The sequence below is a fragment of the Chrysemys picta genome, chromosome 3 (genome assembly GCF_011386835.1).
Source record: "Chrysemys picta bellii isolate R12L10 chromosome 3, ASM1138683v2, whole genome shotgun sequence".
Lineage (NCBI taxonomy): Eukaryota > Metazoa > Chordata > Testudines > Emydidae > Chrysemys > Chrysemys picta.
This window is the reverse complement of record NC_088793.1, coordinates 170,933,344-170,961,242: the sequence shown is the minus strand read 5'-3', so window position 1 is coordinate 170,961,242 and position 27,899 is coordinate 170,933,344. Positions and strand designations below refer to the sequence as shown.

The window sequence follows — 27,899 nt, the reverse complement described above, 5'->3', positions numbered from 1 at the left end:
TTTAAAAAACATTTTTTTTTAATTTATATTTTGACACTACAAAATATACTTTAGTTTCATCATTTATTTTGATATGAGAAATTTACTTATAAGTGTTGATAATAGTTCTTTATAGCACACTAGTAAATAAACTGCCAAATGTTTTATAAGAATAATATAGTCTCTGTAACATGAGACTTCACGACAGGGCCTTCATGCTTCCCCATACTGCCACCTCAAACAGCCTCAATCCTGCCATGGGAAAACTTTCCCTAAGGATGAAAGTAGAGAGTTGAGTCTCCATGGCCATTCAAATCTCTGGTGCCTATTCAAAGACTGCCAACAAAAGGTGCAAACAACTTCAGTGGCGTTGCAGTTTTTATTATCTGGACATCTATCCATTGGGAACTGTCTGAGAATCCCAAGTCATTTCTCATATGCCACTGAACATTAAATGGTGAGAAATTATGGTAATTACCATCCTGGGCTAGATCATCAGAAAGGTGAAATAATTCATGCCACTACCAATCTCCTGAGCATACAGGCCCACAGCTTTGTGGAAGGTTTGGTTTTGGATTTTTAAAAAGTAGAATCATCCTTATCACGATGTACTGGCTGTTTTTCCACATAGTGCAAAATTATAAGCGATCACATAGTAATATTTCAGTATAAAGTACACACAAATCTCCAAAACAACACAGCATGTTTATGGAAATCATTCAAGAGCTGGGAAAATACTATTTGGGTTTTAAGAAGAACTACACATTTGCACTAGTCTGGGAGTTACATCAGGTTTTATAAAGTAGTGTATAGGATTTTTACATATTCATGTACCTTGTTAAGTTCTTCTATTCGCCTGATCAGATATGGATTGCTCGAGGAGTTTTCAAAATAAACATAATCTGTAACAAAAGGCAGAGAGATATTTAATTATTTCAAAAGCAATATTTGTAGAATATTGTTTTTGTGAATGCACAATTCCCCTAACTCTAGAGGTTTGTAAAAAGCAGGTGCTTCAATCATATACAATGCCAGATGTATATTTCGATTATTTCAACATTTTGAATATTTGTTGAGTTTTGAATCAATAATCTCATAACTCTTGGGATTAACTAAACAGAACCTCATTAAGGCCCTGATTCTGCAAAGATACATGTGATTAACTTTACACACTATGAACATTCCCAATGACTGTAAAGTTAAGTATGTGCATAAATCTTTGTAGGATCAAAGCCTACAATGCACTTCACTAATCCACGTACTTTATAAATCCGCTTTAAAAACTGGCAGTCTCCCACAACCTCTTAGCAAACAATTTACCCTCGGTGTACTGTATAGTGCAGTTTGGTATTACTGAGACATTGCTATTTTTAGAAAATATGCTACTGTACATTGACTAGCCAATTTGGAAGTATTAATAAGTACAGTAGTCCAGATAAATGAACAAAGTACTTTTGTGATGCATCATACTTGCTTTTGCTGACATCCCAGTTCAGTAAATAATTTGCAAAACACGGTAATTTGCATCCTGCACTAATGTATGAATTTACCACTATGGAAACATGGTAGAATTAACGCATGGAAAAATAGTGAACATACAGAGGTTAACCTGCCCAATAATCTTACATCTCCAATACTAGCTTCAATAAAAGGGGGAAAAATGAGAAGGGGGATGGGAGTTAGAAAAGGAATGTACAGTTAATTCATCAAAAATATATATGTAATCATTGTGTGTTACATGTAGTGGGAGAGGGAATGGTTTAGCAGGTCTAAGCTAGTGGTTCTCAACCTTTCTCATACTGTGATGCCATGTTACAGCAGAAAAACATTCCGGGACCCCTTCTCATTTAGTTATAATGAGAGGGTGGTTGCTACTTCCTGAAATGTTTTCATGTTCCCCTAAGGTGAGAATCCAAAATCTAAGCAGCAGGGGCCAGACTATGCGAATCCTTGCCCAGACTTCACTAGGACTTTTCTTGTAAGGATTACTCACATGAATAAGGGTGCACAGGCTCACAACCTAAATTCCCTCTTGGAGAAAGAGGGCTTGTTGCTATAACTACATCACAGAATCATAGAAATGTAAGATTGGAAGAGATCTCAATAGGTCATCCCGGCCAATCATCTGCACTGAGGCAGGACTAAATATTATCTAGCCCATCCCTGACAGATGTTTGACTAACCCTGTTCTTAAAAACCACAAATGATTAAGATTCCACAAGCTCCCGCAATTTCTAAATCTCCTTTGCTGTAATTTAAGCCCATTACTTCTTGTCCTGTCCTCAGTGCATAACGAGAAAAATGTATCATCATCCTCTTTATAACAACTTTTTACACATGCCTCCCCCAGTCTTCTCTTCTTCAGACTAAAAAACATCAATTTTTTTCAATCTTTCCTGATAGCTCATGTTTTCTAGACCTTTAATCATTTTTGTTGCTCTCCTCTGGTCTTTCTGCAATTCGTCCACATCTTTCACAAAGTGTGGTGCTCAGAACTGGAAACAGTATTCCAGTTGACGCCTTATCAGAAGGGTGACCATACATCCCATTTTGGCAGGGGCAGTCCCTTTTTTAGGCCCTGTCCCAGCCGTCCCGACTGTTTTGACAAAACTGAGTATTTTTCCCATTTGCTCTTGATCATCTGTTAGCAAGCAAACGGGAAAAATGCAGTTTTGTCAAAAAAGTGGGGTAGGACCCCTAACGGGGTATGAAGGAACATGTGGGGGAAGTGTGGGCCAGTGGTAACTGCAGCCCTGTGCTGGAGTGAGGGCTAAGGAGATCGGCTCGGGCCAGCCATCCTGCCCCGTGTTCAGGGGGAGGCCTCAGGCAGCTCCACGCATGGGTGGGCAGTGGGGCTCAGAGGAACAATCCCATGTGTGAGGAGAAGGGTGCTTGTGAGCAGGCTGCGCTGGGGCTTGGGCCAGCCCCACACTCAGTCCAGCCCTGCATGGGCGAGACACAGGCAGGGCTCGGAGGGCTCCCCTCTGCACACATAGGGTGTGCACTATGCCTCGGGCTGGCCCGGGGGTGTCCCATTTTTCCTTTGAGAAAATATTATCACCCTGCTTATCAGTGCTCAGTAGAGAGGAAAAATTACTTCTCCTATAACACTCCTGCTAACACATCCCATAACAACTTTTTTTGCAACTGTACCACATTGTTGACTCATATTTAGTTTGTTATCCACTATAACTCCCAGATCCTTTTCTGCCATAGTCCTTCCTAAGCAATCATTTCCCACGCTGTATTTGTGCGGTTGACCTCTTGGGAGGGACAGACAGGATGGAATTGATTTCACCTTCATCACTTTTACGATCTTTAATTCAGACCTCGTTAGCATGTGATCTGACAAAACCAGGACACTCATGGGCCCTGTCCAGTCTTTGTCCTTTGTCTCATCCCTGATACGCATTGTAGGATGCTGGTTTGGGGAGTGATTGGGAGAGAAATGCTATTGAACAGTGAGATGGTATGGAAAAGCTAACTTCAGCTTTTCCTTTGGCACCAATCATATAATTGTAAACACTGCACAGGGCATTTTATTGTGGGGGAGTGGAAAATTGTTATTGCTTGTGTTTTTCCACAGCCTCCTTTAGTCTTTAACTGGCCTCTATCTCTCCTGTGCCAATGCACCCTGCACCTAACACAGTGGTTCCCACAGGAGCCAAGCTGATGGGTGGCAAGATAACAGCAACCTAACTTGACTTATTACTTAACTTGGGGGGAGGAATGGGGAGAGGGTATATGGAAACTTTTCCTTACAGGTAGCCAAAGACACTAGGCAATAATAAACAAGGTGAGACGTTTCTGTGCTGCAGAAACCTCTGGATGGACACAGGTTGCCCACTCCCATCAGGCCTGAGCAATGTTGGTTTGAGCCTGGCCCTTTCCTCCTTCCTGGCGGGGGGCTGCTACTGGATAACTTTAGCACATCCTGGGGCGGGAGAAGTGGCCTCCTTCCCTGTCCTCCTGGGAGACCATCTCCCCATTTCTTCTGGGAGATGCTACCCCTGTTGCATCCCCTGGTGGTGGCTGGTTGCAGACAACATGTGATCGCCTCTTAGGCAGCTACTGAGCCCGCTCCCATTGACCTTTGGGGGCACTGCCCTGCCCTTTTCCCTCCCCCAATGAAGGGGCCTGCAGCTCCTATCCCCCCCACCGGGGGGGCAGAGGATGCTCCCCACCTTCCCTCGCGGGGGTGCTTCCTCCCCTGTCCTGCTCTGGGGGGCTGAGCCCATTCCCCCTGCACAGGCAGAGGGCTGGGCTCCTTCGTCTCCGGGGCGGGCTCCTTCCCCTCCCCAGGCCCCGCTGGGGGCCCCCCGGGGGCGTGGGGCGCTTGCTCCCTGGGCTGGGCGTGGGGGGGCTGGGGTGTGCGCCAGGCTCCCTCCTCCCCAGCACGCTGCGCACAGCGCACGCCCGGCCCGGGGGACAGAGCCCGGGCGGCAGGGCCGGCGCTCCCCGGACCCCACATACCTCCCACTCGGTACATGTTGGCCGCCATGTCTGCGCTCCGCGCCCTGCTCCTCCTGCCGCCTGGGCCGGGCCGGGAGGGAGCGGCTCGCTCTGCCCCCCCTCCCCGCCTCGGGCCCCGCCGCCGCCGCCGCGGCCCTCCCCGGAGCTGCCCGGCGCGGGGCGCGGCAGGGCAAGGGTTAAAGAGCCGCCGGGCCCGGAGCCCTCCTGGGTTGCCCGTGTGGGGACGCGAGCGGCGCCAGCGCACGGATAGCCCTGCCCGGGCGGACGCTGCACCAGCGCCGTGTCCCGCTGCGCATCGGGGGAGGAGGGGTTAAAAGTTTCCCTCGTGGTTCTGGCCCCAAAAGGACAAGCGAGGACGGAGTCCGTTTGCTTGGGGGGTATTGGCGGGGGGGGGGGCATTGGGGGCAGGAGTGTATCGGTACATGTGTGTGCTGGGGCTGGGGGCAGGAAGTGCATTGTATGTTGAGGGTAAGTGTATTAGCATATGCAATAGCAGAGCTATGACTATGGGTGTGTTTCTGTGTAGGAATCTGCCCCTGGATGGGGGGGGGGGTGGGCATAAGTATGGAGGAGCCTGTGGGTGGATGGGAGTCCATGTGAGTGTGTTTCTGTATATAAGTGAATCGCAGAGCAGCACAGGTGAGTGTAGAAGTGTGACAGCAGGACAGTGAGGGTGTGCGTGCTTGTGCATTGGACAATGTGCACCTGTACATAGATGCATTGGAATATGTGTCTGTGCGTGACAGTTGTGCTTGGGGGGTGAAGCTGTGCATCAACATGGGTCAGTGTATGTGACTGAGTGTATATTCTTTTGTGTGTGTTCATGCATGGGTATCTGTGAGCTTGTATGCCTAGATGTGTCTGAGTTTGTGCATCTGTACCATATGTGCATTTAGGGTGACCAGATAGCAAATGTGAAAAATCAGGATGGGGGTGGGGGGTAAGAGGAGCCCATATAAAAAGAAGTCCCAAATATCAGAACTGTCCCTATAAAATCGGGACATCTGGTCACCCTATGTGCATTTGTGTACACAAACAGTATGTATGCTACCCCTCTGAAGCGTTTAAATCCAGCATTTCCTTTGAGATAGTTATTGTTACACTTCAACTGTCCCTTGATTTAGATACAATCATAGTACTTTCCAATGAAAGTTGGTGTCCTCTCACTTTATTTCCATCAAAATATTGAATCACAAAATTGATCTAATCAATAATTATGTTTATCCTAAAGCAATTATACTTTGCAGCTTTCATATGATTCCCCAACAACTTTGCAAACATTTCAAATACTATCTTTGTTGCACCCATTTTTATAACTATTATGCCAGTTATTGCTATATTCATTTACAGACAACTGGTCATACTTTTGTCTAAGTGATTTGGTCAAGCTCAGGCAGCAGCAGAGTCAGGACTTAATGAGAGCTTCCTGGTTCTTTGTCCCACTGGATCATAGTTTCTACTTAATTAAATTCATGTTATCTAATAATGCATTCTATGCTGTGTTTTTTTCCACGTCTCTTGTTTGGGGTCTTAGTTCCATACTGTACCTCATGTTTGGTATACAGAGAGAGTGACTGTAATGACCATTGTGATTATCAAACATAAATTCTCCCATTGGGTAGCTATAATCATCAAAAAGAAGTTGCTTACCTATTTATTCACTGGAACATGTTAGTTTTTCTCATTTGTTTTTCCCTGATGTTAGGTTTGTGTGTTTGCTTGTTTGTTTAGCTGTAGGACACTATTCAGGACACAATCTGTCCTTCGGTTATACTGATAATCTCCTTTGCTTCTCTTAAACGTATTAATCAAAATTTAGTGGCATATGAAACTTCTTGTGCTGTTTTTGGTAACCCCGCTCATTGGTGAAAAGCATTCAGAAAAGTCTACAATATAGCCTAGAAAAGCTAATATAAAGACAAAGACTTCTAGCAGCTTATCTCAGAATCAATAAATGCTGAAGAATTGTTTACAAATCAAATTGATTCAGAAGTGTTTCCACAACATCGATATTTATGTAACAAAAATATACTTCTCCCTTATTTGAAATGTATTACATGAAAAACAACCATTTTAACAGCTGGGTTCTAGTTTGGCCTGTTGCCTTTTAAAAGAAAGACTTCTGTTTTTTTCTTATATACCATTCATTTCATGTCCCAGAATTTCTGTTTGTGTATCTTGAGCATTTTCAAGCTGGCATCTCATTTCTTCCCTGATCTAAAGGGAAATGTAGCGTAGAATTCAAGCTGCTGGGGGGGCTAGGGAAGAGGAATCAATAGCCATAATAAATATGAGTTTTTCTTGTCTTCAGTGCATATTTAAGCTAATCGCATGCCGACATCATTTTTTATTAAATGAGCCTGTGACTATTAGGTTAAGATTTCTCATATGTTGTTGAACAGTGCACTTTTCATTTCCTGAGTTAGTGATTCCAATGGAAAACAAGAGCAACTCCGTGTTACTGCTGCTGCAACACATTAAATGAGTGCATGAAATCTAAAGAGCCACCTATCATCCCTCCGCCATTTAAAAAATAACCCCACATTTTGAAAGGGAAATCTGAATTCCTCATCTATCTTGCCCACAGGAAGATGACCAGGGATGCCCCCAGAAACTGTATTCCAAGAGCAGAAGCTGTACTTCAGCATACGTTTCTCTGAACTGTCTGATGCTACAGTGGCACCTCACCTGGAATTCAAAAAAGAATCCTACTGCTTAACACTTCCAGTAGTGAATGATACAAAAGATTCAATAAAATGAAAGGTTCAAGAAAATGCAAGTTTGCAAGCAAGGAAACAATTAATTCAGAGGGTTGATTAGGCTTGTTCCATGCAGTCATTACCACTCTTCAAAAGTGCCTTTGAGCTCCGCTCCTCAGTCCAAATTTGCACTGCAACACTAGATGAGTTTTACACATGTAAAAGCTCCAAAACTTGTTTCTCTCACCAACTGAAGTTGGTGCAATAAGAAATATTACCTCACCCACCCTTGTTTCCCCACACTCTTTCATTCTTACATTGTCTTTCAGGAGTCGGACTCTGGGCTTTCCTTCCATGGGCAGGAAAGGTGAACTGAAGATTTACATTTATATGTGCTGAAGAATATACTTTTTTTCCTTCAAGCACATGGGAGGTGTAATGTCCTGAGGACAATCTCCACAGATTCCTGAGAAGGATGAGGAGAACCGAAAAAAAAGAGAGGTTACCCCAGAGAACCCATCCCAGGTTTTAGTCAGGGCCAGACTTCAGGAATTCCTGGGTGACAAAGCATACAGAGCATGCGTGATGAATAAAGTTTATGTACTTCAATATTAAGTCTCAGAAGTCAGAACCTGGTTCTCTATTTCCTCACACCTGTAGTCACTTACACCTGTCCTAAATGAATGGTAAATACCATACTGATTTTGTAGCATCACTTTACACATGTGTAAATGATTAAACAAGGTGTAAGGGAGTTGCAAATCCTACCTTCAAGGAACTCCCCAGACAGCTGAGGCATAATAGGAGTAGCAGACATACTCAGTTTTACAGCCTGTGTGTGTGTTTTAAGAGGCAGGCGTTTCCATACACATTTCATCTGTATGAAGTGGCTGCAAATCCAGTGATACAGTTCTCTTTTTCCATGAGATCCACTAGCACAAAACTTAAATGAGCTCTGGGAATGTTCCATTGGGTTCTGAACTAAAATATAACAATGCAACCCAGATCCTTTATATAACTTAGTTTTCCTTCTCTATTTTTCCATTTTCTGTGATTAAGGCTCATGCAAATGCTCTGCCTTAATCCTATAATGAATTTTATTCAACTGTTAATTATAAACTTATTTCACTTGTCTGAAAAAAAGACAGGCTTTGGTGAAAAAAAATAAAAACCGAGCAGTTACAAAATCTGAGCACTGAGTGGAGAGTGTAAACCCATGTAAATGCTATAAAGACATATTCAAAAACAGGTTAGACCAGTTACCATAACTAAAATGGAAAAGAGCAGGGAGTATTTTATCACTGGCATTGAAGGGGAAAGGAAACAGAAGATACATGGCTCTGCCCATCTGTGACCCAGAGGCCCATGGGTAGTTAACTGTTCTGTGTCAGCAACTCTTGTCAGGCCTGAAATACTCATTACCCCTAACACATGACTGCCATGATATATACCCAAAAGGTGGCACATAATATATCATTGGAGAACTAATAACTCACTGATCATTAATATTTTTGCATGGTGTATGTACAAGCTGTGTACAAAAAGTTATAAATATGTGCTAGAATTATGTTCTTAAAATGTGTTTGGCAAGCAATGCATAAGCACGGTCTGCCTTATATAAAGGAATAGGGGTAGCAGACATATTCAGTACATAATATTGAAGTACATAAATTACATGTGTATTTGCTTGTCTGACCAGCCTTGTCATCATGCAGAGACAGTGAAGGTACATTTACATATAAGATAAACAAAATTATCAAGCTAACAATCAGAGGCGAGGACAGCATGGCATCTACATCCCAACAGGAGAAAAATAACTTCATCTGAGACTACATTTCAAAGGTTTGTGGGTCTATAAAGACAAGGGTGTCTGAACCTTAAATGAAAAGCAATTAAATCAACTGATTGTATATCATATTACTGTATTATAAAAGGGTATCAAGTAAGGTCTTTTCTGAAAGCCTGTGACACACTGGTGATTAATATTATTGTTAAATGTGTGCATTAACATTATATGAGGAAATATGGATACTTACTGATATTATGCTTTAAAGTCTGTGACCCATCATAGGGAGAAACAGGTTTTCTCCCAGACAGGAGGGAAGGCAGCTATCTACCTGTCTCCAATGTAAATTGAGCATTATGGAATCGAAACAATGGGAGCCCCATTTACATACAAATCAGTAGAAGGATGGGAAGTCAACCAGAAGAGAAGAACAGCAGGAAGCCTTCCTGCCTCTTGTAACGGAGTCGGTGATATTTGGGAGATATAAGCAGAAACAGAATGCCAGTTTGGTAACCATCACTTAAGGGACTCAAGGGCCTAGAGAGCACTTGAAATCACAGAACATGGGATCCTTCAATAAAGGGGGTGTTGAAGTCTCTGGGAACTGAGTTTAGTTAAGAAACATGCATAGGCAAAGATTGTGACTTGCTGAAAATAATTTTTAATCTTAGAAGCATATTTTTTACTTTTGTTTGCTTGTGACACTTTCTATATTAATCCTTTATACTTGGTATCACTTAATCCTATCCCTTTTAAGTAAACTTGTTTTACTTTTACTATAAATAGGGCCCTACCAAATTCACAGCCATGAAGAATGAATCATGAAATCTGGTCTCCCCCCGTTGTGACGGGTTGGACACCCCCGTCCAGGATGCCTCCTGATATACTGGAGTCCCACTGAGCCCAACCATTCCAGCAACACACACACAGGTAAGGCCACACCCAGCTGCAGATACAGACTAAAATCAGCTCTGTGTGGGAGGATTCAGCTTGGGGATTTACCCAGCACTCACATGTAAACCCAAAATAATATTGTCTTTTGCTGTATAGAGAGATCTGTATAGTGCAAGCTCATAAAAATTGCCCCCTTCCTCAATGTGGAGGGAGATATGCACAGCTTCCCCTCCCCCCCATATGAATTGCACCCCCAATGAGTTTTGGAATAAACAAAAAATAAGTTTCTTAACTACAAAAGGTAAATTTTAAGTGATTATAAGGGATAGCAAACAGAACAAAGCAGATTACTGAGCAAATAAAACAAAACACGCAAACTAAGCATAATACACTAAAAAAAACAGGTTACAAATAGTAATTTCTCACCCTAAATGTTGTTTTAGGCAGGGTGCAGAGTTTCTACAGTGCAGCGTTCCAGTTATTTCTCTTCACAGGCTAGACCCCTATCTCAGCCTGGACTCAGCCCTTGCTTTTCCCCAGCTTAGTTTCTTTGTTTCTTCAGGTGTTTTCAGCTGTCTTCCTTCTTGGGCAGGGAGGCAGTGGAAAAGAGCGCTGATTGACTCATTTCCCAGCTTTAAGTAGAATTTACATAAGGCAGGAAGCCTTTGTTTCCAGTGGAAGAATACCAGGAGTGTCCAAAGTGGTACTCCGTACCAGGTGACATCATCACATGACTGTGCAGTGTTAAAGCAATCATGAGACAAGGTTTATTTGTAATGTCCACAGGAAGGAATTCCAGGAGTACGAGATCAACATCTTCAAAGACCAATCATCTTTGCTAATGGCTCATCCAGGCTAATTGCATACTGTCTTATGGGCGTTTCCTCGGTGTAACTGCAGTTGTAATTGTTACATAGTCAATATTCCTAACTTCAGATACAGAAATGACACACTTATAAAAATAGGCTAATCATATTCAGTAAAACATAACCTTTCCAATGATACCTTACATGATCCATCTTGCATAAAACATTTTAGTTATGCCATATTCATATCATAACAGCATTTCTATGAAGAATATGGGGTGTGGCGTTACACCCGTGTAATCTGGTCTTTTGTGTGCTTTTACCCTATACTATACCGATTTTACGGGGGAGACTAGCGTTTCTCAAATTGAAGCTCCTGACCTAAAAGGAAGTTGCGGGGCAGGTGTTGCAAGATTATTTTAGGGGGAGATCATGGTATTGCCACCCTTACTTCTGTGCTACCTTCATAGTTGGGCAGCCAGAGAGAGCCGGCTGCTGACTGAGGGCCCAGCTCTGCAGGCAGCAGCACACAAGTAAGGGTAGCAATACCATACCATGCCATCCTTACTTCTGTGCTGCTGCCGGTGGCAGCTCTGCTTTCAGAGCTGGGCTCCCAGCCAGCAGCCGCTGCTCTCCAGTTGTCCAGCTCTGAAGGCAGCACCACCAACACCTGTAGCATTAAGGATAGCAGTACCACATACACCGCCTACAATAACCTTGCGACTCCCCCTCCCCACAACTCCTTTTTGTGTCAGGACCCCTACAATTACAACACCCTGAAATTTCAGATTTAAATAGCTGAAATCATGAAATTTACGATTTTAAAAATCCTATGACTATGAAGTTGACCAAAATGGACCATGAATTTGGTAGGGCCCTAACTATAAACCAATTCAGTGCTGTTGTTGAAATAAGAGTGTTTGTTAAACGCTTGTTAAACTAATGAGCTGCAGTGTATTGTCTCTTTAAAGGAACAACAAACTTAATAACTAGGGAGGCGTTGGAGTCACCCTGCATAAAACAACTGAGCGGTGGAAGTCAGGGTGTGACCTGTATGCTTGTAGTCTGGCTGTTGGTGTCAGGGCTGTGAGCCACAGCAGCATAACATAGGCACCCAGAGTTGCAGGGCAGGTGGTGACACAACCCCTTACTGGTGTGGTATGAACCCTAAAGTGTCATACCATATATTCTACATTTTGTGAAAATAATCGTACCACAGCATCAACCACTCTGCCACTCTTTTAATTTAAAGAGAGCTGTGTATTTTATTGATGACATACAAGCAGTTTTCATTGTATTGTTTACAATGGCTAGAAAAGAAGCCATCTCTGCAAGAAGAGCAAATTCACTAAGTGTTTGTTGTCTCATTCGGGCCTCACTTGGTTGCCTCTTTCACTGTAAATAAAGCAGTGATGTCAGAAGTAAATTGTATAAAGGGAATAAGTATCTGTTAAGCTAACCAGGGCAGCATAATACTCGGTCTTTTTTTTTTTTTAATGCAGTAGTGAAATGTAGTCGACAAAGGCATAATATTCTACCAAGGAAAAAGTCTCACTTTTAGAATTTCTCAATAGAAAGTTTTCTAAAATCTCTTTTCACATGGGGGATTGGATGTTTTAGGGGATTGATAATGTGCTATAGAGCCTTTTATCCCTAGGTATCTGCCTTAAAGCCCAACCCAGGTTAGCAATGGCCAAATATAGTTCCCAATCGTTGGCCATTCAGTGGCCTGTATAAAATGAGTTTGGTGAGCTCAGGCCAGTTCCCAAAAGTATTCATATTACAGACAACCACTGCCACCACCACCCTTTTTGCCATCTCAGAAGGGAGATTGAACTATCCTTTCATCCTTACAAGTGGTCAGGTATTTTATCATGGGAAAGGAGGGGAACTTTCACTTCAGCTGTCACTCTGTGTTCCATTCTGTTCTAAATACAGAGCTTCAGTCCCCAGGGAATCTCACTCTAGCACCTTTCATCAGCAATAAGGTCTTGAACCTGCAAACCCTTGCCCATATTTACATGAGTGATCCCATTTATTTATGCACTTGAGTAAGGGATTGCAGGATCAGACTCACAATTCACTGGCTTAAAAATGCTTTTTAGATATCTTGTTTATAAATATTCTCAGGTGTATGTTCAAAAATGGTTAACTTCGCCATATCCCACATAATTTGGGGCAGTTTTTAACTACAAAAAAAAAAAAAAGTCCTCCACGTGAGTGAATTTATAATATTGAAGGCCTTGCAATTTCTTACATTCATGCCATTCTTATTAAAGAGAATGGAAGCTTTGAGCCCCAAACCCTGCAAGGTGCTGACCACCTCCTGGGAGGTGTTTGGCACCTTGACTGAGATGTGCTTAGCACTGTGCACAGTCGAGGTTCCTTAAAACATCCATTGACTCCAGTGAGAGTTTTACATGAGTAAGAATTCACTGGTAAGGAACAAGGATACATTCCAAGAGGTACTCAGCTGTTTGCAGAATCAGATCCTGCCAGGAGAACTCATTGTTGGGGCAGTGAAAGAGGAGAGGCAGCACGAGCCTCCACCAATTGTTCTAGCAAGGTCTGGTACCACTTTGAGTTGGTGTGTCCTGGTCTGTCGGGAGCTTACTTCTGCCATAGTGCCCACTTGAGTGATTGCAACAGAGAAATTGTGTTGTATTAATTTAGATGGAATGAATGGGCCAAAGGTGTTACTATAACCCAGTCATTGTTTAACATTGTTTAATGTTGGACAAAGTCCAGTGTTTCGTATAGAGACCTCAGCCCACATAATACCATGGCAAACATCATTAAAAATCATTTAAACATTTTATTAAAGATAAAGGAAAACATTTAAAGCATTTGAAATGTAAAGTATTAAGGCTTTAATTTTAATAACATCCCTTCTTATCTTTCCCTTTAGCTGGAGAGAGTTTTTAAAAGGAAAAATCCCTCTGGCTGAAAGTCTCTTAGAGGGTAATAACTTTCCTTTTGGAGAAAAGAAGAAGTTAGTTGAGATGGGCTGCATCGTTTTTTGCTGCAGCTGCTAAAGTTCGATCCTCTTTCATCCCAGGTGGTGTTTGGGATTCAGCTGGAGCTGGTAGAGGTGGCGATGTCATCTGGGTCCCCCTCTCTGGCCTGATCTGGTGAGGACATTTCTCAGGACAAGGATGAAGACGGTCCGGGGTCCCAGGAGATGGTGTGGATTGCAGCCATGATGGTGAAGCTTGTCCAGTAGGCATGCTCTCTCCTCAAAGTCTCTTTCTTGAAGGACTCACAAAGGGAACGGTGGACAAAAAAGCCTATCCCCTCATTATTTTGTCCATCATCAATTAGGCCTAGTTTCCAACACACCAATTTTAGTTCACTAATTTTTGGTTCCACACTTTTCTTGTTTAACAAACTTGATTTTAACACAGTCCTTGAGTATATATCATTAGACCTTTTTGGTCTAATTTAGTCTTTCTGCCTCCCTTTCATACCTTTTCCCATCAACATTTGTTATTATAGGTTAAGTGATATCTTATGAACTTTCATAGGCACCTACTCCCTGGGTGCTTTGGAGCTGGAGCACCTATGGAAAAAAAAATTGGGTGCTCAGCATCCACCAGGCACTGCTGATTGCTGGGGGAGGGACTTGGGGGAGGCCAGAAAGCAGTGAGCGTGGGGCCTCAGGAAGAGGGTGAAGCAGGGGTGGGAAGAGACGGAGCAAGGGTGGGGTCTTGGGAAGGGGCAGAGTGGGGGCAGGAAGAGGTGGGGAAAGGGCAAGGCCTTGGGGAGGAAGTGGAGTGAGGGCGGGGCCTCAGAGTGGACTGGGAAGTGGAGCACCCCTGGGGAAAAATAAAAGTCAGTGCCTATGAACTTTCACATACTTTTTACTGTTAAGATCACAATTACAGTAAATTTGTAGACCCAACTATCACTAGGGATATGAGCTTTTAGGAAGGAGAGGTTTCTGTCACTTTAATCATAGACTCTCAGGGTTGGAAGGGACCTCAGGAGGTCATCTAGTCCAACCTCTTGCTCAAAGCAGGGCCAACTAAATCCCCAAATGGCCCCCTCAAGGATTGAACTCATAACCGTGGGTTTAGCAGGCTAATGCTCAAACCACTGAGCTATCTCTCCCCCGCAATGCTGAGTTACTTCTTGTGAGATTGGAAACCTGAATTTTAAAGTTGAAGAAAAGGTTGAAGATTTTCTGTGCCACTTAGGGCTTGCTTGCCCTAGAAAATAAAGTAGTGTTGGAACATGACCTTGAGGAGTCATGTTAGCCAACATGATGTAAAACAAGACTTAGTGGTCACCATCTAAGAGCCATTGTGTTTAACATTGTATCAGTTAGTCATGAGTAGAATCGGTTGAAAAAAAACAAACCATGTTTCATTAAGATTTTTTCCCAAAAATACATCTAATTTTTGCAAATGTAGCTAATTAGAAAATTTAACTTTTGTATATATATTTTAATGAGAATTGTATCTTTCTTTGAAAAATCTGAAATTGTTCAATGAACTCTAGTCACAAATAAGATTTATTTTGATAACTATCCCAGATGACAATATTAAAACACAGTTTGACCCTTTCTACACTGACTGCAAAGTTATATTTAACATCATGTTAATCAATATGGGGGAGCATAGGGTTGAGTAAAGAGTTAAGATGAGCCACTTAACGTGAAGTGATAGATCTTTTGTTTTCTCTAGGTTTAATCTATTGAGAAGCGAATAAAGGGATAAACAGTTGTCCACCCACAAGAATTCAAAGTCTAACACAATAAAGTGACATAATTTCCCTTTGCTCTGGCATGAAAGGAGTGGATTTAGAAAGTGATTTCAAAGTGAGGTGATTCTAGACTCAGTCTAGACTCAGGAAAGCCAGACAGAAGGTCCCCTAAATTGATTGGTGCTCCCCTGATTAAACAGGAAATGTTGTGTGCTCAAGATCTCTTATTTTCCAGGTACCATGACCTCCTTAGACACAGCAACATAGATTGACTTTCCTGGGCAGAAGGAGGGTGTTGGGGAAAACAGGTAAGTGAATGCTGGTACAGAAGTTTGACTTATTTGACAGAGCTACACAGAGGTGAGTTGATGCGAGAGAGGGTCTGACGCCTCTGGCTTAACCCCTTCAGTAGATTGGTCCCAAGCCCTATGGAACCTGTTCTATAGGTTTGGATGATGGGAGGGAGAGAGCAGCATGGAGACAGCATTCCCACTTTCCGCATCCTCAACCAAGGACTGGATGGATCCTCATCTCCTCTACTCACAGGAGTGGCAGTGTTGTATAACTCATATTGTAGTTTCCTATAATAGTAGATACGCATGGGGATTCGAATCCAGTACCTATAATTTGCAATTGCTCTGTATTACTGAACCTGCTAGGAGTGAAAGTGAGAGAACAGAGCCATAGACAAAAACAAACCCTGGACTAGGAAAATCCCACACCTATCTGTGCATCCTTTACCTATTTATAGTGCCCTATCAAATTCACAGTCCATTTTGGTCAATTTCACAGTCATAGGATTTTAAAAATCATAAATTTCATGATTTCAGCTATTTAAATCTGAAATTTCAGGGTGTTGTAATTGTAGGGGTCTTGACCCAAAAAGGAGTTGTGGGGCAGAGGGTCGGAAGGTTATTGTAAGGGGGGTTACAGTACTGAAACCCTTACTTCTGCAATGCCGCTGGCGGCGGTGCTACCTTCAGAGCTGGGCAGCTGGAGAGCAGCGGCAGCTGCTGGCCGGGACCCCAGCTCTGAAGGCAGAGTTGCCGCCAGCAGTAGTGCACAAGTAAGGATGGCGTGGCATGGTATTGCCACCCTTACTTCTGTGCTGTTGCCTGCAGAGCTGAGCCCTCAGACAGCCACCACCACTATCGGGCTGCCCAGTTCTGAAGGCAGCAGAATAGAAGTAAGGGTGGCATGGTATGGTATTGACACTCTTACTTCTACACTGCCTTCAGTGATGGGCGCCCAGCCAACAACCGCTGCTCTCCGGCAGCCCAGCTCTGAAGGCAGTGCAGAAGTAAGGGTGGCAATACCGTGACCCCCCTAAAATAATCTTGTGTCCACCTGCAACTCCCTTTTGGGTCAGGTTCCCCAATTTGAGAAACGCTAGTCTCCCCTATGAAATCTGTATAGTATAGGGTAAAAGCATACAAAAGACCAGATTTCACGGTCCATGTTGAGTTTTTCATAGCCGTGAATTTGGTAGGGCCCTATCTATTTATGACCATGGTTCAGAAGACAGTAACAAATAGCCTGGCCTCTTTAGAAATCAGTAAATAAACACCCACAGAAGAAATGCATCTTTTGTTGACAATCAACAATAATGTATATTTTTTACGATCTGTAGGTCAGCTATCTCAAAAGACTCATGGCTAAATATAATATAGGTATTTTCATTAAAAATATGGAAACAGTGGTTCAGTGATGATTGAATTATTACTAGCCCATATTTAGATTTTCACATTTAAGTTGAATGCTGTAAAAATGCCACCATATGTCTCTTATTTTATAGAAAACTGGTGCTTATGTCGATAACAACGCAGGCCAATCTTTATGAATTGACAGTTTCTGTAAATATAGAAAATTGGTAATTATCACTGAACAGTGATCTATATAGGATATTGCCAACTATCTTCTGTACAGGTCACTCCTTTGACCAGAGGCCAAATCTTGTTCACCTTACTCACGCAGGTGCTTGCATTGAAGTTAGTGGGAATATTTGTGTAAGGCAAGCAGGATTTGGCCCCACAGACTGGTTGTTAGCATTGAACTATACTCCTTGCACTCACATATGTTGTCTTTCATTGATTAGTTTAATTAATGAAAACCACAGTCTATGGGCATTCATTCACCTGCCTTAGATTAGGGGAAAAAACTGTTTGTTATTTACCTAACTTTCCATTTTCAGTGTGCAAGAAAGCTGCTTTTTCCTCATATGAATAATCCTTACTCACATAAGTAATCCTAGTGTGAGTAAGGATTATGCTATATGCAGTGTTGTTGTAGCCGTGTCGTTCCCAAGATATTATAGAGACGAAGTGCGTGAGGTAATATCTTTTATTGGACCAACTTCTGTTAGAGAGAAAGACAAGCTTTTGATTTTATACAGAGCTCTTCAGGTTTAAGGATTATGCTGTAAGGATTACAATATCTGTATGTTTCTTTTATCAGTCTGGTCCTCTAGAACTTTCATTACATCTGCCAAGATATTTTCAATCCCCTTCCTATGAGAGTTTCAGCCCAGAACAGTAACAGCCTGAGGTTTTAGGGTGCAAACTTGCAGCCATTTTCATTTGCTGGTGGATAAAAGATGTAGGGCCAAATACTGCTTCCACTGAAGTCAATGGGAGTTTTGCTATTGACTTAAAGGGGAGCAGGATTAGATTTCTATACCCTCTTTTTTGTTAACTCTGATGCAAGACTGAGAATCAGGGAGACTCACAGTCATGGTGCAGAGACACACCTGCAGCAGTGATAAATGAAGCCATTTTTGCTTAAATATAATTATACTGTATATGGATCCAAACACACCACATTGATTTTACTTTTGTCTTGTTTTTCCCTCCAACTGATCTATTTTCCTACTCAACATCTGCTAAAAAGCTGTTAAAGGTGCTTAATGACACATATTTAAGTACAGTACATTCATTGAACAGAATTAATTTAACTCAAGGACTCAGCATCTGTTCATTTCATTTTTTTTCTGCAGATTGAATGATTGCAGGAAGGGAACATTGAAATGTAATTTGTTGATCAAATGTATATCCAGTATCCCAGTACCTTGTTATATCACTAAATGGGAGCATACAGCTCTTCACCTGTTGCCTACAAGCATTGCTTCCTGTTTCCACTGAGTGCACTTTGGTTCTAAGCCAGGTTTTAGAAATTAAAATCCTAATTAAAGTTATTTATTATGTAGCTAGTTGTTTTATAGGCCAGTTTGGTGATTTGAGAATAGCACATTATTCTGTTGCTGTAAGAGAACTTGGTCCTGAAATGGTTTGGTGAATTTCAGGTTCAAATTTATCACTAGTGTAAGCAGTTACCACTCTGAAGGGCTAAAAGACTTTCTGGCTGGATGATTGGCTGTAGAAGTCAGTGTGCAAAAGGGATGGAGGGGAAAAGAGAATGCACAAAGAGAAAATAGGGATGCCATGCTGGAAGCAGTCAATGTCTGACATCAGCCAGGTCTTTGTCTATAGACAACCACAGACTTGGTTAAAACCAATCACCGTGGTAAGCACCCTTCTTTCAGACTAAATGGAAGGAGCAATTAAGCCCCTTCATGTAGTAAGATAGGTAGAGACCATAGAAGCCATCCCCCAAGGCAATGGGACACATGACAAGATCTGATCAGAAGTGAAATCATATTGACCGAGGGTTCCGCAGTTACAAATGCAAGGACTAGAGGATTGTTTCACAAACTATATGTGTGTTAGAGACAGAAACATAAACCAAGAGGAAAGCCAGCAGAGAATCAGTCATGACAATGTGAGGAAGCAGAACTCCTTGAGACACAGAACTGACTGGAAGTACAGACTTAGAAAATGAGCAAGGAAACTGCCCACTGTTCCTTTCTACTATGTTCAGGGAAAGAGGACTTTGTGTACATTCTGTAAACAGAATTGCATCAAAGAATATAGCTGACTCTGATAGTCAATTTATCTTCCTAAATTCTTGGGCCAAAGGCGCAACAATGATAATCATCCACAAAGGCAAGGAAACTGAGCATTAAGATTATCAAAGCAGCAAAGAGTCCCGCAGCACCTTATAGACTAACAGACGTATTGGAGCATGAGCTTTCGTGGGTGAATACCCACTTTGTCAGACCGACGAAGTGGGTATTCACCCACGAAAGCTCATGCTCAATACGTCTGTTAGTCTATAAGGTGCCACAGGACTCTTTGCTGCTTTTACACATCCAGACTAACACGGTTACCCCTATGAAGATTATCAAAGTATCCCAAATATACTCTAGAATATTGTCATCTATCAGGAGATCAAGAGAATAATTTCTTTATGGTTTTTCATGTGATATGAGTTGCTCCTATTATTTACCATTTATATAGCAGTAGTACCTAGAGGTCAAAAGGACCAGAGCCCAATTGTGCTACACACTGTACAAATATAGTAAACAAAATCCCTTGTCCCATGATATTAAACATGTTTATAAAGGCACTCATCACTGTGGCTGTAACCCAAGGACCGCTTGATGCCATCTGGCAGAGGTCAAAGATGCACACAGAGGTATAGGATCCCACGTGTTCACCAAAACACATTATGTAAAATCTCTGCCAAAAGCCTATGTCACAGTGATCATCATAAACATTGTGAGATATAAGTACAGAAAATGTGAGGAGTTATGTATATCTACTGCAAATGATGTTCTCTTAAGACAGCTTCTCCAGCTAGGGTCGGAGACACTTATCTCCATGGTAGACCATTGTGTAGTATGTATCTATTACCATTATAAGACAAATGCTAATGAAGAACTGGCAGAGATATCAGAAGGAAATTAACAGGAAGAGGTAAACACCTGGGGCGGGGAAGACACCCTATTTTGAGGTGCACACTAAGGGTCAGTTCTAGACACCCTGGCATCCTTTGCCTAGGACGTAAACTGACAATGGGTTTACTTCATGAAAAAGGGATCGCAGCCAGGCTGGCTGAAAATGCTGAGAAGAACCTGGGGTGAGTTAAACTTCATTAGACAGGAGGATAATTTGTTAGTTAAGTTTAGGCTCGAGAATGCGTGTTATGATTTTGTTTATATGTAACCATTTGTTTCCATCTCACATCATTTTTTGTTTCAGTCTCTAGTTTTTCTTCAATAAGGTTCCTTCTGTTGTTGAATTGAACTCAAGTATTGTTCGTAACACAGGAGCAGTGGCCTAAGATAAAACTGGTAAACTGTAGCACACTGGACCTGTTGCTTTGGGAACAGAGGATCTAAAGATTTCCATGTACATCGAATAATCAGGAAGACATTTTGAAGAGACTCAGAGGCTGGGGAGCAAATATCTGAAATGCAAAGATAGAGCTGGTGTAGCCCAGAGGAGAGTGCTCAAGTCTCTGATGGACTGGTTATGTTAAAGAGCTAACACCCAGCTAGTACAGGCAAGACTTCCTCATGCTGGAGGCTGGTGGTAAGAAAGTAATAACTCACAGCCCTGGAAGCTCTGAGAAGTTTCACAGTGGTATTTATGTTCCCTTTATATAATTTAGGCTAGCAGGCATGCTTGCCTCCCCCAAGGCTATCAAGTCAACTACCCTGAAACAAGGAATATCAACTAGGAGAATTGCGAAGGGAAATTCCTATGCTTACTGTTACTAAAGAATCTGAACAAAGAGTTGCCTTCTACAGCATTGTCTTTGGGATCAGGTGGATTTCCTGGTCCAGTGGATCAGCAGTGTACCCCTAAAAACACCTTGTGGCTAGTTCGTACGTTCTGCTTTTGCGCATATAGCTTGAATGTTCCTGCAAAACCAGGTGTAAGGTCTGGAGAAGGAAACTGTCTTCAGGCTTGTCTACACAGGGTTTTTTTTATTGCTTATAAGTATACAGGAATAAGCTATACTGGCATAAATTATACTGGTAAAACTGCATCTACACCAGTGGCTTCTACTGCTTTATCTGTTTAGAAACTGGTATAGTTAGAGTGGTACAAAAACCAAGCATAGACCAGCTCTTAGAGAAAACTGTATCTTTAACCATTCAGGGCTATATAGATTATAATTAGTAGCTTGAATTTCACCTGGAAATGAACTGGCATCCAGTTCATTTTATGAACTGCATTTAACTTGGCAGATGACCGCTCAGAGAGAGCAGAAATATAGTTCACCTGTTTGTGTTGCTGATTCTTTTATGCTCTGCATGAGGAAAACAAAGACACCCATGACCCTTTCTCAGAATTTCTTCCAGAGCCACATCACCTTTCCTAATGAGGGGCCATAGCTCTTTGAGGGCTGGCTGGGTGTGTGAACAAACAGTAGTGCTTATCTAGCCAGCACAGTCATTTAGGGCCCAATTCTGCCAGGTGCTGAATGCCATTGAAAGTCAGCTGAAGTCAAGGGAATTGTACATAGTGTGAAATAGAAGGCTCTTTGCACCTGGCAGAATTGGGCCCCATATACACAAATTCAGGGCCAAATCCTTCTCTGCTTACAGATGAGACTAGTACCATCAAATTCCATGAGAAATGGCAGAAATATTAAGTTATGAGCGTTATAAAAATGTTAACAGACACTCAATAGCAGAGCTGGTTGAAAAATGTCAGAAGTTGACATTTTGATGAAGCTTTCAGTAGTAATGCCCTACATTTTAGGGTAGTAGGGGTGTTGGACTGTTCCTATCCAAAAACATTCTGTTCTGGAAGTAAGTCAAAGATGGACTCAATAGCCAACTTTTCTGTTTAGAAAACATAATAAGAGCTGAATTGATCATATTGTAATGAGTTGGCAGTTTTATATATGCTGTTGTCCTCCACTTGATGAAATCAGAACTGCTCAGCTGGGTGCCATAGACTCTGTATTTCTAATTACTAAAAGAGATTCTCCTTTAGCTCAAGTAGCAGCATCTGGATTCTGTCTTGGCTCTTGCTGTAAATTATTGTCCTGGGCAGCTTAATGACACCATGACTCACAAGTGACCAGCCATTTTTATAGATCTTTGACTCTTGTATTCCCTCCCCAGCCATACATGTCACTTTAAAGGTATAAGTGAAAATTAACAATATTTAGTCATGATTTCAGCTTCTCTTTTGAGAGAAATTGCCCCATTGACCAGGTTCTTCTTTAACCTCGAAATTCAGAGGATAAAAAGTATTCTAAGGATTGGAAGAAATATTTGCTACTGAATTAATTTTCAATGAGTTTCTGTTTCTAAAGGTAATATTGCGTGGTTCAGCAACCTCAGTGTTCATAGAAAATAGCTAATCTTTGAGTACTGGCTAATTAGGAAGACTCCTTACATTCCATTCAAAATTGTTTCACCAGCAAGGGGGACAGACGGAAAACTACAATTCTTCATGTTCTTTATCAAATGGAATATTACATCCAAGTATTAGCTTTGTGCTAGAGGCTGCTGTTTTGAATGAGGAAAAAAGAAAATGTTATACTATTTTATAGATTCCAATCCTGCCAGCCTTTTGTGTGCAGAACTTCTGGGCACAGAGGTCCCATTGTGTCACCATTCATAACTCTAAAGATTTCTCCATCACTATTTCCATTATCAGCCTCTATTACAAAATTTTATAACTTGGCAGTAAATGTTCATGCTGGGCTGAAATTTGTCCTAGGAGGTTTCAAGAACCCAAGAGCAATTATTTTCCTTTTTGATATAAATTATTTTTCTAGTTGTATGAATGTATAAAGTGTGGTGGTTTTTTGTTTTGTTTTGTCTTTTTTGGCTGCATAACTCAAAAAACAGTCTAATATCTCAAAGTTTTTGCAAAGTAACTAGTTTATAATGTTGCTTCTGTTATTCAAAATATCTGTATCTTAGGCCATCTGAATGTTTGTGGGGATGGAAGCATTTCAGAAGGATTAAGAACATAAGAACAGCCATATTGGATCAGACCAAAGGTCCATCTAGCCCAGTATCCTGTAGGAATAAATAACAAGGGCTGGCTTACTGCTATGAATTGCGTTAAGTAGAGACAGTTGGGATGAGAAGGAGGAGGGCTATAAAAGCCCTGAGGAAAGCTGGGCTCTCTGCTGCCTGCCTAGGCCCCGCACCTGGCCTCCCTACCAGAAAGCAGAGCTTAGCCAGCATTTTAGCAGGGCATTCCAGGGGTTTACCCCTGCCCTGCCACTGGGTCATAGTGGACCATAAGCTAAATATGAGTCAACAGTGTGACACTGTTGCAAAAAAAGCGAACATCATTCTGGGATGTATTAGCGGGAGTGTTATAAGTAAGACATGAGAAGTAATTCTTCCATTCTACTCCACACTAATTAGGCCTCAACTGGAGTGTGGTGTCCAGTTCTGGGTGCCACATTTCAGGAAAGATGTGGACAAATTGGAGAAAGTCCAGAGAAGAGCAAAAAAAAAAAAAAAAGATTAAAAACATTAACTATGAGGGAAGACTGAAAAATGTTTGTTTAGTTTGGAGAAGAGAAGACAGAGAGGGACATGATAACAGTTTTCAAGTAAGTAAAAGGTTGTTACAAGGAGGAGGGACAAAAATTGTTCTTCTTAACCTCTGAGGATAGGACAAGAAGCAATGGACTTATATTGCAGCAAGGAAGGTTTAGGTTGGACATTAGGAAAAAACCCCTAACTGTCCAGGTGGTTAAGCACTGGAATAAATTGTCTAGGGAGGTTTTGGAATCTCCATCATTGGAGATTTTTAAGAGAAGGTTAGACAAACACCTGTCAGGAATAGTCTAGATAACATAGTCCTGCCATGAATGCAGGGGACTGGACTAGATGACCTCTCGAGGTCCCTTCCAGTTCTGTATTTCTATAACTATCCACAATGACTCCAAGATAGCTTTCTTGAGTGGTAACAGCTAATTTAGACCCCATCATTTTATATGTATAGTTGGGATTATGTTTTCCAATGTGCAGTACTTTGCATTTATCAACACTGAATTACATCTGCCATTTTCTTGCCCAGTCACCCAGTTTTGTGAGATCATTTTGTAGCTCTTCACAGTCTGCTTAACTGTTTTGAGTAGTTTTGTATCATCTGCAAATTTTGCCACTTCACTGTTTACCCCTTTTTCCAGATCATTTGTGAATATGTTGTCCACATGCTTGTTGACCCCCTCAAAGAATTCTAGTAGATTGGTGAGGCATGATTTCCTTTTACAAAAGGGACATGTTGACTCTTCCCCAGCAAATTATGTGTCTGACAATATTGTTCTTTGCTACAGTTTCAACCAGTTTGCCCGGTACTGAAGTCAGGCTTACCAGCCTGTAATTGCCAGGATCAGCTCTGGAGCCCTTTTTAAAAATTGACGTCACATTAGCTATCCTCCACTCATTTGATACAGAAGCTGATTTAAAAGATAGGTTACAAACTACAGTTAGTAGTTCTGCAATTTCACATTTGAGTTCCTTCAGAACTCTTGGGTGAATACCATCTGGTCCTGGTGACTTATTACTGTTTAGTTTATCAATTTGTTCCAAAACTTCCTCTGACACCTCAATCTGTGACAGTTCCTCAGATTTGTCACCTAAAATGATCATCCTAATTTATAGTATATGTACATCACCTACCATGGCCTATATAGCTACAATTTCTGCAGTGGAGATTAATTACTGAATTAACTAGTTGCATGCTAAAGCAATATTTAATTACTATGAGCATTGATATGGTAGACTATCATGCAATTAACACCTATTTGGGAAAATCTCATTATGCAGTATGCTATGCCATATTCTGCTCTGTTATACTGGTGTAAATCCAGAGTAATTCTATTGGTTTAAATTATTCTGGATTTGCACTGGTGTAACTGAGCAGAATTTGGTCCAATGATTATGAATTCAGGCTATGGGGCTCGATTGTGCCTTTAAGGTACATAGCTGGGATGGGACCAGTGCAGAACTGCTCAACCCCAAGAGGGTCATAGGAGGCATTGGTCAGAGAGCCAAAATGCCAACCAGAACTCCCCAGTGCAGTGGGAAGAATGCATACTGCTATACCTCTTTAAGGGGTGCAGCATACTCCCGCCCCCATAGCTGGTCAGTATCATCCGCCAGCGGGGGTAGAAGGTGGAGCTATGACTCTACATACTCTTCTCCTTGTCCACTTTTGAATGCTGTTCACCTGGGAATCCTAGTTCTCAGACCCATGTCTTAAACTACTGGAAACTTGGTACAAGGAGTTAAGCAGTAAAATACTGTGAAACCTTTTTATGCACGCACAAATTTGATAAGTTTGTCAATATTACATATCTTATCAAGCCTGTGAAATTGTTGCACTGGAAAGAAAAGGAGAGCAGTAGAGAGAAATGTCACTGGTATTCTATAGGGCCACTGAGAATAGAGACAACTAAATCCTGCTCCATTCTTAGCAAAGATCCTGACTAGACCTGTGCAGTTGTGCTGGGTCAGGGTGTCAAGTCACAGAAGCGATATGTTTCCTGATGGTGAGAACTCTTCCCAGTGATAGTCCTAAAAGTGCCAACTCCGCTGCTTACCCATGGGCAGAATCTGAGATTCTGTACCACTTGGATATCTGGGAATGAAACTGGGGAGGTATCAAGCATGCACAGAGTCTCCTTGACTTGGCAAATGGTTGGTGGGAAAGAGGTTCAGCCTATTTGATTGACAGTCTGCTGCAGAGAACTATAGAGAGGTTTCAACTCCGCAGACCTGTCTACAGGCTACAAAAACAGGGCCTACCGAGAACCATCCACCATTAAGATCACAGACCCTTAGCCCCAGCAAGATCATTGTTTGTTAAACAGATTCGCCCTGGCTTATGTAAGTTTCCACCAACATAAATGGAGGGACGGAGCCCCAAAGCAGAAAGTATGCCAGATAGGGAGGTCTTGGCCATACAAAATTACCACAGACAACACTGTGCTGGGAGGAGGGGGCTTAGAGATACCATCCACTCTGGGTATCAGCTGGGGAGCACAGAAGACCAGGGGCTGCATTGGATCAGTGCATCTGTTTGGAAGCCTTCTCCAGCAGATCTCCTATAAAGTCCCTGACTGAAACTACAGCTGCCCCCCCTCCCCCACCCAAGCAGCAGCTCCTACCAGTGCAAATTCCCCTTGAGTGCTTGGGATCTCACTGATGCAAAGAGGTGCAAATTGCAGCTCTCTGTGCTGGGCAGAGTGAATATGGCTCTGCATCTTTACCATTCAGGTCACCTGCATGGTGTTAATCCAGAAACCATCTATTACAGGCACTGCTTACCGACACACAAAAGATTGTTCAGAATGAACCTTTTTCAGTACTTGGCAGCATAATGGAAATCACATTTGACTGCTTGAGTTATGAATTGGGAATTAAAGGCAATTTATTGCAAAGGTGAATAATACTGATACATACTTGTTTTATAACACAAGATTTTACTACCAGAGATCTATAGAGGGGAGTGGGGGGACAATCCTACCAGGCACACAATCACCCTTATCAGATGAAAATTAACTCTCAAAAATCAATTACCAGATTCCAGACATCCTATGTATTGAGATTGTGAATTTTGAGCTGAATATAATAACCAATTGTCATTATTCCTTTACTTGAATATAGAGCTGTATTTTATTTGCATGATTATTATAGTAACGATTTGGTAAGAACATGGCATTGATTTCTTCACTTCTTCTGATCCTTCTTGATACAGTCATCAAATTATGTCATTCACTTATGTAAAACTACTAGCGGTTATGTTGACAGTCTTGAGTGATGTCTTAAATTCCACTCTTAGATTACATACACTAAGGGTATGTCTTCACTGCCAACGTCTAAGCGCTGCTGTGTAGTTCCCAGTGCTGTAAAAAAACCACCCCCCACGAGGGGAGTAGCTACCAGAGTTGAGAGCACAGCTCCCAGTGCTGGTGCACTGTCTACACTGCCATTTTACAGCACTGAAACTTGCATCGCTCAGGGGGGCGTTTTTTCACATTTTATCACTCTAGGTATAAAGGACCAAATATTGTGCCCAAAGTAAATTGGAAATCTACTTCTTCCTGCAGATTTGTACTGCAGAATCTAAGCTTTCATTTAAAAAAAATGGTTTTAGCTCTTATGTTGGTGAAAATAACCTTGAAAATATGAACAGAGTGTCAATTGAGTGTGACCTTCTGAAAGCCACTTCATCTGTGCCTCGGTTTCCCCTCTGTAAAAGGGAGATATAGCATATCCATTGTAAAGAAAGGAGCTATATATAAATAACTTTGTATATTTATAATATAAAATAATGTTAATAAAGCAGTGATGTCATCCTGTGTTTGCAGACAGCATGAAACAGTGGTTCTGAGAGGTGTGAATAGCCTCATTCATCTCACTGTGGGGTTAACTCTGAAACCTAAAGCCGATGATTAAAATGTCAGTACTTTCTATTACATCACTGCTGAGCATTTTGGCAGAAACATACAGCTAAAGTGATTGCTCCACAAACCAAACTGCTTCAGTGAATAGCAGCCATGAAAGGGACAAGAACGTCAATTTCACATATTTTGTTTCAGGAACACCATATTTCAGTGTTTCCAAAAATGAAATTTTTGGGGCTCTCCAATTCACTGAGTCGTTTCAGTAAATTTGCTTTTGTTCCAAATCAGAATGAAAGCAAATTTGGAAATACTCATGACAAA

General features: G+C 41.8%; 1 protein-coding gene and 1 long non-coding RNA gene across 8 annotated transcripts in view; one reads left to right on the top strand and one right to left on the bottom strand.

Moving 5' to 3' along the window:
* The window catches only part of MTA3 (metastasis associated 1 family member 3), a 262,904-nt gene extending 252,499 nt beyond the window's left edge, over positions 1–10,405 (bottom strand). For 3 of the 7 annotated variants that reach the window (XR_010599913.1, XR_256380.5, XM_042855143.2), the window contains exons 1-2: positions 4,453–4,801; positions 814–881 (exon numbers count right to left, since the gene is read on the bottom strand). Coding sequence is in view for 3 of the 7 variants with exons in the window: in XM_042855143.2 (XP_042711077.1) it covers positions 814–881; positions 4,453–4,480 (96 nt within the window). In the remaining 4 variants the exon portion in view is untranslated. Of the gene's footprint in view, positions 1–813; positions 882–4,452; positions 4,811–10,257 lie in introns of those variants that run through there. The other 4 variants (XR_256379.5, XM_005301267.5, XM_065589544.1 and 1 more) reach the window with 3 other exon arrangements.
* Positions 4,967–27,893, top strand: LOC122174170 (uncharacterized). Its single transcript, XR_010599914.1, has 5 exons — positions 4,967–8,993; positions 9,724–9,867; positions 13,696–13,856; positions 15,577–15,649; positions 20,438–27,893. It is a non-coding gene; the product is annotated as an uncharacterized LOC122174170 (long non-coding RNA).
* The last annotated feature ends 6 nt before the right edge of the window (positions 27,894–27,899 follow it).